This window comes from Lissotriton helveticus, chromosome 2_1 (assembly GCF_964261635.1).
Source record: "Lissotriton helveticus chromosome 2_1, aLisHel1.1, whole genome shotgun sequence".
NCBI lineage: Eukaryota > Metazoa > Chordata > Amphibia > Caudata > Salamandridae > Lissotriton > Lissotriton helveticus.
This window is the reverse complement of record NC_136059.1, coordinates 1800674722-1800687299: the sequence shown is the minus strand read 5'-3', so window position 1 is coordinate 1800687299 and position 12578 is coordinate 1800674722. Positions and strand designations below refer to the sequence as shown.

The window sequence follows — 12578 nt, the reverse complement described above, 5'->3', positions numbered from 1 at the left end:
CCCCTTAAAAAATACACAGCCCTGCAGAATGGGTTCCAGGGCCTAACTAGGGTCATGGAGGGGGATCTCTTTATTTAAAAATGTAGCCCCCGGGGATAGGATCCCAGAGGCTTATAACAGCTCGTGGTGGGAGGGCACCTGGCCCCCTTCCTCTTTATTTTTAGAAATGGCCAAAGGGGGTGGGGTTCCCCAGGGACTAACACAGTTTGGGGACGGTTTGGGGTTGACAAGTGTGGTGCAGCACAGGGCAGCTGTTCAGGTTCGATCCCCAGCTCCGGCGGTAGCTCAGCACCATGTGGCTCTGGGCAATAGCTCACTTAATTTCCACAACGGCCCCCAGCTCCTTGAGACCCGAAAGGGTGAGTAGTTTGCGCATACAAATACGGTTTTACATTTTTTTTTTTTACGGAGATGCGTGTCTCCCCAATTAATTAAAAAACAAATGGAGATGGGGTCCCCGGAGCCAGGCCCTATGTATGACTAAAACCCCCATTGCACATGGCTGAAGGCTGTGCACTGTGGGAGGTTGACTGTATGGATAGGGCCTGATGCAAGGCATGGTTACAGACCAGAAATTGCAGCCATCAACCCACCATGCAAGGCCAAATGCCCTGTGCAGTAGGGTTTGCATTTTAAGTATGATAATTAAGTATTACTTTAAAATAAAAAACACTAGAAGTTCACTAAAAACACAAGGGTTAAAGTAATGTTAGAGCTAGGTGTGATAAAATGACTTGTTCTTTTTATTCGTCACTTAGAAATTCACAGAAAAAAATAAAGGTTAAAGTATTGTTATAGTTAGGTGAATTTGCCAGTGTAATATTAACATTTTGAGCATATAAAACACAGAAATTCACCAGTTATAATTAGCAGCACCAACTATAAATTGGGCCACCGCCATGCACTGCTCATGACCTCACATATTACATCACTCATGACATGTTCTATGGCATCATTATGGACATCACTGATACCATCTCAAATTACATCACTGATGACATCACTATTGACACCATCCGAGCTTATTGTGCACACATTGCTTCCATGCAGGAGCCCGTCAATTTAATTGTAAATACTCAAACTCAGCTGGCACAGGCATTCTGGGAGTTTACAAACTCTCTTTATTCAAGCCATGAAAAACACAAAATGACACATGTCTTGCTCACTATAGTCAAAAACCTTATACTATATACCTTTTCAGTGTTTGTTAAAACTAACAAAACAAAAGTGGTATATGATTATTTCCAAAGAATTTCTGACTCCACGTGGCCACCATTTTGAACTAGTCTATTCCACATTGTATCCAATTAAATGCTTCCATTAATTCATTACTTTGTTCCGGCATCAATCCTTACACATTTTACAAAATGTGCCCATTAATCAACTGCATAATTATTACCCCTTTATGCAATTTTTGATTCGAGATCAGTTCCAACTCAATTCCTTCCTATACCGTTGATTGAGACTATCTTCTCCAACATATATTTATAATTTTCCTCGACTTATACATTATTTCATCCTTGTTAGAATTGCAACTCTCCCAGAAAGTGTCAATATTAATTCAGGTGGTAGTTACTAGATGATCTTATATCAACGGTATGTTCATTAAGTTCATAATAGTTCATTTGAATAGCTTTTGTCATAAAAAAAATAATTTCAATGGATCCACCTACGTTTGGTCCTACATCATAAGGATTTCTTCTTCCAGGAGTGTTGTCGTCTTCAATATGATTTTTTGTCATCAGTGAGACATGAACGAACAACAAATGTGGCCCTAATGGGCTTACTATTCTGTGAAAAAATAGTGTCTGACCACTCCTACAGGTATATATATTGTGTACCCACTTCAGTCCATGAACTCAAGCCTCGGTTTATATAATATAGTATATATATATTAGGAATCTCTGTGTTCAAACTCACCTCGACTCACAAGAGTGTGACTAATCGTTTGCAGTTCTGGCATTCTAAATCAGAGCCATTTGGGGAGCTATTTATAGTTCCTTATACATCCAATACGTTGGCTGTGGTGTGTGAAATCAGTTTATGACACTTGTATCACATGCTCAAATTGTCCCATGAGTTCCTTGTTCATGACCAGCAGTTCATTATAGAACACAAAAATGCAGAAAATGTATTTAAGAAGTCAATAGATGCTGTTTCTATATTTTGCACTATTAATATATTTACGCAACCGGTATAACCGACAGGCTTGTGTCTGACCAAATTGTTTGCAAATATTGATGAGTTTTTTCTCTCCTTGTTGTTTACTGTACAGGAGTCAGGTGAACAGTTTTTAATTATTGTTATGGTTTTAATTGTTTTTAATTTTTGCATAGAAATATAAATGTATTTGTCTATGTCATTTACAGCCCTGTGTTAGTTACCTCAAAAATGAAACGTGTCCACGGCTGTTGTAATATTGATTTCTGAATGAATAACTTTACCTTTTTTGGATGAATATTAACAATAGAGTATTGAAATTGAACTGAATATCAGCATCTGAAGTGCGTCCACCAAATGGACTTACTACGTTTTAAGATTAATTTATGTTACTGTGCTGAGTGAACAGTCCAGCCCGGTCCAGGGAAGGCATGGCTTGGCAATGCGGGCTGGACTGTTCCCATGAGGCACAGGGTCAGACTCATTTGCATATGGCCATGTCTGAACTGGGGTGGCAGAGTGGGCTAAAGAACGGTGATGGATTAAACCCAGATCTGTTGACTGGGTGTGAGTGTTTGATTGGTTCAGATGCTCTGTCCATCACCACCCCCTTTTGTACCGCCTTGCTTGATAATATGGCCTGGAGTCCCATGGGTACTTCTTTAAGTGTCATCATATCTCTAGAGGGTAGGTGAAGAGGATGATGGAACAGCTAGAAGGAAAATCAGATCCAGTCCTTCATCAAATCTTTATTGGAGGCATTGTACAGATCCAAGTGTGCCCCACAGTTGTAAAATACACCCGTGGTTGAGTCTGTTTGGTCCTCTCTTATTACAGTTTCTTCTGGACAGGATTCTCCTCCATTCTCTATGGTTTCTTCTTTGTCACCAGAGTATGTGAAGGGTCCAAACATGTTCCCAGGGGTGCATTTGTTCGGTGAAATGGTCTGCCAGCACTCTTCAGATATCTGGGAAATAATCTACAATTCCAAATGGAGGATAAAATGCCCAATTCTAATTTGAACATGTTGCAGTAATTTCATACTGTTCCTCCTTCTAGACCTCAGCTAAACAGAAGGCCATGGATATGCTTTTCTGTGAATGGAAGAATCCAGAGAAGTCAGCTTTGCATAGGGTTTTCACAAAACGTTGCCTGTAGGCTCAAGGTGAACTGAACATTTCATATGCAGTTGCCTTGATCCCAGTCGAGTGAGCTAATATAGCTGGCAAATTGTCAGTGGCTACAAATGTTATAGCCTTTAGTGATCCTGTGGATAGGACTGTTAACACATTCTTCAAAAAGAGCTTCACGGGGTTACACTTGAAAACTAGCTCATGTAAGGTTGCAAAATATTCCACTCAATCACTGATTAGCGAAGTTCAGATGGTAGCAGAATCAACCCAGGGTGGAGAGGACTGTGCAGATTTTCTTGCAGACATGGAATCTAAGGCAAAATGTATTTCGGATGTCACATGTGATGAGTTAAAAGTTAAGGGGATTTGCCTTAACTACAGACAAAACACATCAGCTAGAAGGCATATCTATGTGCTTGATTTGAAAGCTGAGCCAGTCTGAAAGCATTGCTCTTCAATCTACCTTTTTAGCGGCTCACATCTGTTTGGACGTCAGTTAGAGTAACTGCTAAGAAGCGCTTACAAGAATAGAAAACGTTCAAACATGTTTAAAGACTACCCTAAGCTGATAGATCCCACCTGACCTTATTCTCGAAAACAGTATTAAAGACGTCCTCATGCTCAAGCTGCGTAGGAGCCAGTTTCTACTCTCCTGTGTCGTGGTCAATCATTTTCTTCCAAATGACCGAAGCAATCCTGATCATGCCAATCATCTGACAGCTTTTGGCGGGTTAGAATTCAGCTTTCTCGGTTCCTACAAATATTGGAATGATCAATTGTAGATGCCTGGGTGCTGGAAATAATGAAGCATGTTTATTTTCTGGAATCAAATCAGTCCCTCCAGATTCCGGTATCATGCCCACTTCTCGCTAAGAGCCCAGAAATTACAATTAGCCCCTCTGCAAAGAATATATTAACTTATGCAGACAATAGATGTGGTTACTGTCTCTACGATGGAGATTGGTCAGAGTGTCTATCTTTGTTGCTCCTATTTCTGAATCCCTCAAACAATTTCTTCTAGTCATCATTTATTGGAAATCAATTAACCAATACAGCAGAACAATCCACTTCATGATAAACCTTTACAAAAAAGTCTCAATAATTTCACCAGGTGATTGAATGAAAATAGGCCTACAAAAAGAATACTTTTACACACCAATCAATCTCTCTCATCAGAAGAATATTTAGTTCAGTACTGGTAGGATCCATTGGCAATTAAGAGTTCTGTCATGTAACCTTAAATTATGACTAAAGGTATTGTTTTTTACCATGATCCTGGCTTCCCTAGTATCACGCCTGCAGAGTTCATGCTTTCTGGTACACCATTACCTAGATTATTAACTATTTCATTAACTGTCTACCTCATAAACCAGGAGAGACAATTACAATTGTGTCAGTGGTTGGAACAGCATGGATTTTTAACCTCTTTCTCAGTATTTATAATGTATTGGAGCTCAATTAACACTCTGTTATGGTCAGTGTTTCTAGCAGATCTAAGAGAGGCACAACCTTGCTACCATCTGGAGGTCATCTTGAACCAGGGAGATGCTCCAGATAGGCACTTGCTAAAGATTTGGGTCAAACGGGCCCAGGTTGGGCTTGGCAGGATTTTAGTTAGTTATTCAGAGTTTTCTTTTATGCTTTGTTCACAGGCCTAGTATGCATTTGTGATACCTATGTCACAGCACCTGCTTCTCCATTGGCATCCTTCCTACAATACTTTCAGCATCTGAATCCCAGTGAGGACGGAGATGTGGGACGGTAGGTGATTACAGAATATCTCAAAAGAGGTACTGGTTACTTTCAAAAAGAAATATGTGCCTTCAGTCAACCATCAATTAATAATCATACTATAAATACACCCTACCAACATATAGGGCTGATTAGATCTTGGCGGACGGGTTACTCCATCACAACAGTGATGGATGTCCTGTTTGCCAAAATATAAATACCATTATATCCTATGTACCGGAGTAACCCGTCTGCCAAGATCTAAATGAGGACCATAGTACTGATTAGATATTTTTTAATTAAGTTAACATTTTTCAAATAATGTGGCATAACCCAACCACATATTGACATAAAATTCAAAGAACTAAACGCATAAACAGAAAGAGACATTTGAATTATATTTCATGGAATTACTGCATTCACCTAACCCAATCCCATGTTGCCATGATTAAGGTGAAATTCATGCACTTACGTTAAAACAGTCAAACGTATGACAAAAACGTAGAGACATGCAAGTGTTTAGTGTTAGGGTCAATGCAATAGCTCTAGGAGTGGGTTCATTATATGAAGAAAACATTTACACAATCCTGCAAAGAGGGTACAGGAGTGCAAGTTCATTCAAATAATTATTTTATTTAATTAGTAAGAATCCTATGGGATGTTGTTGTGCCATCAATTTAAATATATATACTCCTCAACCATGAAAATGTTGACACAATACATTTCAATCTCTCCTGAGGTCTTTATCAGGACGAGAATTCTTATTTGTTGGCCATTCTGGCTTTACTTAAAGAGGGAACCCAGATTAAAGTTGTGCAGGAATCTGCAATTGTCCCCATCTATTTTGCCCACATTTTTATTATTTTTGGAAGCTTTTAGTGGCCTTGCTGCCTGTTTATTTAAAGAAGTATTATTGGTGCTGTCATACTAGGATTCAAAGCATTTACGTTCCATTGCAGCTTCTTGTATTTCATCAGCAGCCTTGCTGAGATCACGCCCAGCAGTCTTGCGTCTTGGAATGGCGCTCCATTTCAAGTCACCAGAACTACATTAGTGTGTCTGTGGCGGGCTATGCCATAATATGTGAAAAATATTAAATGAATTAAAAGACAACAATTATCTAACACAAGTACTTTATGTAAGTCAAGTATGTAAAGTATGACTGTTGATCGGTGGTTGACCGAAGGCACGTATTTCTTATTGTATTGAATCGCCCATATCTCCAGCGACATTTTCAGGTCTGCACCACTAACTTTTGTCATGTGCCCTCATTAGACCTTACCAGTCGGGTGTAGAGAGCAAATTTGGGTTTTCCAAGGCTCAGTGTTTTTGACACATTAATTCACTTGGAGGGAATGATCAAGAGTGCCGAGATCTCGTCTGTGGTTTGCTCCTGATAGACAAAGTCACTCAGTTCTAATTTAAACAGACAACAATGGGCTAATGGCCTATGTAAACTTTCAATTACTGACAGAGTCTGCAGCCCTAGCAACTCTGGCTTTTCAGATAGATTGTTTGTGACGAACACCTCCAATCTCTTATAGCATGTCAGATTCGGGAGATAGACGACTTTGTTGCAGATCCAATTAGCCAAGTCTTAACTCCATCTCAGGACTTTTGTATGGATCCAAAGACATTCATGTGAATAGATTCCAGGTTCAGAAGCCCGAGGGTGGACCTGGTTGTGAGTGCAAACAAGTCTTTCTTGTTTTCTTTCTCAGTGTACCAGAGGAAGAGGAATCTGGGGAATGCTTTGATCTCCTGGTCTCTGAGTCTTTCCTCCTTTCCCCCTGATAGGCAAGTTCCTAGCGAGGGTTGAGCAAAATGTGCGTAATTTGCGTTTGTGTAATTACACACATTTTGAGTAAAATTACACAAAATGCTGCATTATTACAAGAAATGCAATTCCATCACTTCAAACTACATTTTACCACAAAATGCATTGTCTTATACATTTACGGAACAATGATGCATTTAAACAAAAGCACCACAAGCCACTGGTGCTTGCTTTCTGTTGTTCCAGTGGCTTTGTGGTAAATTTTACAGTGAATGACTCTTTAGCGGTACATTTTTACTGCAAATGTTGCATAATTAAGTGAAGTGGGATAATAGCTTACTTTCACGAATTTCGAATACGACCATAAGGCTAAATTGCCAAAATTACGCAATTTACACCAGCATGTACATTTCGGCCAGGCCTTTTCAAAGCACGTATTACCTGGAAGTCATCCTATTGGTTCCCTTTTGGCCATGCAAGTTGTGGTACCCCTTCTAGGATGTATGGTCACATTCCCAAAATGGATTCTGCATCTAAGATTTTGTCCATTCATCAGTCTGCATCCATAACATCTGTCCTAACAGAGGCTCCATTTTCTGTTTAAAGGGTTAAATGAGGTGCCTTCAAATATTTGCTCTCTTCTCAAGTGTCCTCAGTCCAGGAGTGTTGCAGGAATTTAAGACATAGATCATATAAACAATACTGGTCATCCTCTGTGTCTTGGAGCTATGATTGCTTTTCAGACACCCACATCTGTGAACCCCATTAGGTTTTATAGTTCCTTCTGGTTGGTTTTGAGCTAGGGTTGGCAATGTCTACACTCAAGGTTGAATGGGCTGCAGTTCAGAGCAATGAAGATTACCAGTAAGTAATTGCCACTCTACAGTGTAATATGTATCATTCGTGGAATGTGGTTAGTGGCAATGAAGACACAGGTTGTGAGGCTCCCACTGCACCCCAAGAAGTTCTATCTTTTTCTATTCAACTGAGGGGGTTGCCCATTTTTCTTTGGGTTTTTTTTTAGGGCCACAACCACATTTCTTTTCACAGTAGTGCACTTCATGTTCTACCCCTGAATCCCTCTTTCTTTGCAGCAGCAAATCATCTATGTTCCTAAAAGAAAGGTTTGTGCTGGGTCCTTAGAACAGGATAGGGCAGGATGTCTCAGCCCATCCAGCCCTAAAAGCAGCCCATTGCTCTCTGTCACATCATAGATCACCTTGAGCACTCACGTTTCCTAAATCCACGCATGAGAAAAGGTCTGGTTCAGGTCGGGTTTCTTTGAATTGTGGTACGTGTATTTCTGCTTATCTTATTACAGATTCAAGGCTACCTGTCCCTGAATGGCTGGATGAGCTTTTCTTGCCTAGATCTGGAAAACATGAGAGCTCTAATCTCCACAACTTCCCTTTAAGTCTATTACATATCAGCATTATAATAAATCTACAAATATAATATCGATGTGGCTAGTTTATAACAACAGCAAGCAAAATCCCAATCCACTAACTTTTAACATAGTGCAATCTTGAAAATGTGCCTCGTCATGTTGACTGTGAATATTTTAAAGTGGGCTGTATGAGGTTTCGCCAGCGGAACAGCTGTTGCAACCTGCTTCTTTGATGAATAGATGTTTGGGGTGAGGTGGTTTCCGGTTAACACATGGCATTTCCACATAGTTACACAGTCACACACACCCTCTGTAACGTCACCATCCTGGCAGCGTCTGTGCAATGCAGACTACGTCTGCCAAGTTGTTTCATGAGAATAAGGCTGGTACATTGGCGTTCCCTTGAGCTCACCAGCCTGTCATATAATAACTGTAATTAGACTAATCCTTAATAAGAAGTCTGAGTTTCAGGATAAAAACTAAGGGGCCATGTATGATTGTCTATGTGCAGGAAGGTGTCCCTTCCTGCACATAAAAAATCATTTAAAAAAAGAGGAGATACAAATTCTACGAGTGCCGCACAAGCAGCACACATACATGCAGCCCTGCGTTTCTAAAGTGACGGAGCACAGTGTTAGTGTTCTTGGCTTAACGCCACTCTCTGCCATTTTAGTTGTAAATATGCCCCTAATTCTCCTAGAAAAGTCAGGCATTCCCTGGCCTATAATCAGGGAGATTATCTTTGCTTCTAATAGGATGCACTACGGCCCCTCACGGTGGGATGCCTGGCTTTCACCTTGTGGACACCCTGCCGGGGTTTCTCACAGTGGAATACCAGGACGGGTTCCCTAAGCAAGCGCTTAGATACCGTGCCGGTGATTTGCGCTATATAAATACATGTACATTTACATGTTAGAGCTGGGGGAGACTAAGTCATGTATCAGGCTTGCAACTGACACTACCCCAGCCCTACCAGATGTTGAGAGGCAAGCCTATTGGCAATGATTTCAATCTCACAATAGGCTAGCCCTCTATTAGCCCAACTATAATTATTATTATATTATTTTGGAGGACTAAAATAACATCGTACAGTTGAGCGCTCTGAAGTAACCATAACCTTTATCAAAACATAACACTTCCGAAGTTGAATCCTTGAAGATACAGCTGTTCTGTAGGTAACTCGATTCTGGTTTGGAAATTCACATAGGAGCCCCTCGAGCCTCAATCGAAAGTTTAGACATCACAGTTCGCCAATAACAGATGGAACTTGACCTAATAAAAACGATAGCACTTGTCCCATCTCAGGAAAGGCACGGCGGCCACAGCATGCTGGGTGTTAATTAAAACGCTGAGCTAAGGGAAACGCTCGAAAGAATTGCTGTTCCACTGCAGATCAGAACTTCTACGCTTTCGATCCAGAACAAGCACATCACTCTCGCTCTTGGCTAACAATTAAAGGTCTCTAATGCATGTGCTGAGTTTAAGCTTGAATGTAGGTATAATTTCAAGAAAAGAAAAGTGTGAGAGAAATACCGTTCGTAGCATACCTGCTTCGGAAGATAATAACGTGCCCCATCCATCCATCCACCCACCTACCCACCCATCCACCCATCCATTCATCCGCCCATCCATCCACTCATCCATTCATCCACTCATCCATTCATGTAATTGTTGTTGTTTTTGTGTGGCTGTGTTAAATAGGTGTCTCTAGTTCTATGGGTCAATGTTGCCTTACTTTTTCGCCATGGACGGTGGAGCCTGATGCAACACTTACAACTACACATAACGTGGAATGTGTACCTGGTGCATGTTTTGCCGGTACAAGAAACTTACCTAGCATAGAGAGGATGCCACAGGCAGTCCAGACGATCAGAGACATCCCCACGCTGCCCCCAGTGTTCTGCAGGATCCCTTTCGGAGAGATGAAAATCCCAGCGCCAATGATAGTTCCAATAATAATTGAAATGCCTCGGAGTAAAGTTACTTTCTTTTTCAGGGCAACTGTGTCCTTCCTGTCTGGCTCTTTGAAGTCCGCGGGGGGAAGCACGCCATTGGACTCCCCTTTGAGGCCGCTTCCATTGGAGACAGTTGGCAGAGTATCATGTTGTTTCCGATGCATGTTTAGTGCAAATTCCGATCCAACATCAGTACGTATGGTATAGATTTCTGAATATGGATGTTCTTGCTGTACTATGTCAAGTTCCAAAATGTGGCTCTTTTTAGAAAAAAAAAGTTTGTAGTGGCAACTTCCCCCGGCTCCTGTCCTTTTTCTTTGTTGTGCCACCTGTCCTTTCACGTTCCCCGTTACCCTATCACTGGAGCCTAACTCAGCGTCCGCACGCGCCTGCACGGCATTTAAGCCCTTGTCACACCAGGTTACGGCTGCAGGGTGATGATGCAAATTCCCCAGGTTTGCATCAGCCCCGCGGACAGCCTCCGCATTAGTCAGCATTTTCTGAGGTTACAAGAACAGCAAGCTTCACAAGAGAAGCTTAATCTTGAGAACAAAGCCTTGAGTACCACGGAAACAAGGGAGGGCGTGGAGAGGCGGTTCAGGTAACAAACCCTGCTGTTACTTAATGCACAACCTGTTGACACACACAGACACACCCCCACCCGTGCTACAGCGTGCACGTCTTGTTTTATTTCCTTTGGTTGCAGGAACACCCTTTTGCTGACGTGTTCTTTACATAGCTTTTGGACCGTTGTGCCAGCTGGATATTAAAAGTTTCTATTTGAGTGTAGCACAAACAATAAAAAAAATCCCCTGCCCAGGTTTACAGCATATACAACCGGCTAAGAAGATTAGTTATTTCTTTTGGACTGACAATGCCGGGCACCGTGCAATCCCCCGGTAGGCTGTCAGGGCTGGGGGCCGGTTTTTGGGACGGAGGCCGGTTTTGTCGCTGGGTGTGGGTGGGGCCGATTTTTTGGACAAGCACAATTTAGTTAATCTAATCCGAGAGCAGCAGTGCCATTTTAGGGGGTGGGTTGCGTGTGCGCAGATGTCTCCACCTCCGCGCTGCCTGCTCTTAGTCACTTCAGGGCCACAGGAACCCCCCGCCCCCACATAACCAACATCCCGCAAATAACACACAGACACAAGTGTTAAGATTGGGAAAAATTGCTGCAGGTTTATTGTTACATACAACATTATGTAATCACGTTGGGTTATCTTACGGGCAATCCAAGGGCAGGCCGCATTCTCGCCACCTGCCCGCCTGATGAGCCAATCAGCACAGTGGCGAACCACCCAGCTGCTGACCATTATGGTAATACACTACTCACGCCCCTTGCGGGGCGTATCTAGGCAAACCCCCGGTTGCACAGGCCCACAACCGCCCGAAGGACTACTGGGGCGCCGACTCGGATTCCTAGACCTCCCATGAGGTTCTAGGTTAGGCTCTGGCACCCCTATGTGCCCGCTGAAGTATTGTGTTGCACCTCTCTGTTTCCGGATTGCCCTGTAACTCCGCCACAGCCCGTGCGATGGTACCCGCCGCCGCACGGGCCCCCCAGGCTTAAAACTCAGAAGATGACCTAACTAACAATCACAATGATCTATTAGTGGTCAAATACATGGACGCTGAGACGGTCTATGCAGGTTCAACAAACAAATCCCCAGCTTTGAGTCTGCAATTTCAACCCGTGAGATTGCTGCTAGTACGTCATTGACTCACGGGGGCGGAGGTATTACACACAGAGGGGCATAGACACTTGACTGAAAAGCCCTCGCTGAAGCTCGGAAGCGCTGCCAGGGTGAGGGGAGGTAACAACATTCTGGGGGGGGCACGGTGTTCCGGAGCTCTGCAGGCGCGCTGCTTGATCACCACCGAAGCGGAGATTAACCCAAGGGGGGCGCGGCCTGCACCGGGCCTAGAAGGTCACTGGCCAGGGATTATGTGGAGGCCGGCCGAGCACACCTATCCCTCGGGAAGATGGCGACTCTGCTCCACAGACAGGCGGGATGGGACAGAAGTTCGGATAGCGAGGGAACCCCCCGACCGGTATACGCTCCGCCTGGCAAACGGGGATGGGGAAATGCAACTTGCACCCACAACCCGCCCCACAATGGCACAACTGTACCCACGACTGCCAGGGGATCTGGGGATAAAGCCTCAAGGCAGGTGAGGAGGGCACGTGTCCCACACGACAACAGGCCAACTCAGCCTGTTCAGCCACTGTCAGCCAGCCGCCTGGCGGCATACCGAGCGTGAGGGCTGCCCCGAATCTCGCTAAGCAACCCCCTCGTCCGCATCCCACCCGACCGCAGTGCCGCACGGAATGCCCACTCGAGCCGAAACACGTGGGTGGCCACCTCTTCCCCCCCCGTGGTCTCCTACCACAGGGCCCCTTGTACCACCTGGATCCATACCAGGGACGGGGCCGG

The 12578-nt window shown here is 43.4% G+C and overlaps 1 protein-coding gene across 1 annotated transcript in view; it reads right to left on the bottom strand.

Moving 5' to 3' along the window:
• The window catches only part of LOC144818900 (cystine/glutamate transporter-like), an 868430-nt gene extending 857798 nt beyond the window's left edge, over nt 1–10632 (bottom strand). The window contains exon 1 of the mRNA XM_078676760.1: nt 10022–10632. Within this exon, the coding sequence (XP_078532886.1) occupies nt 10022–10307 (286 nt within the window). The 5' untranslated portion in view covers nt 10308–10632. The remainder of the gene's footprint in view (nt 1–10021) is intronic.
• Nucleotides 10633–12578: the final 1946 nt, after the last annotated feature.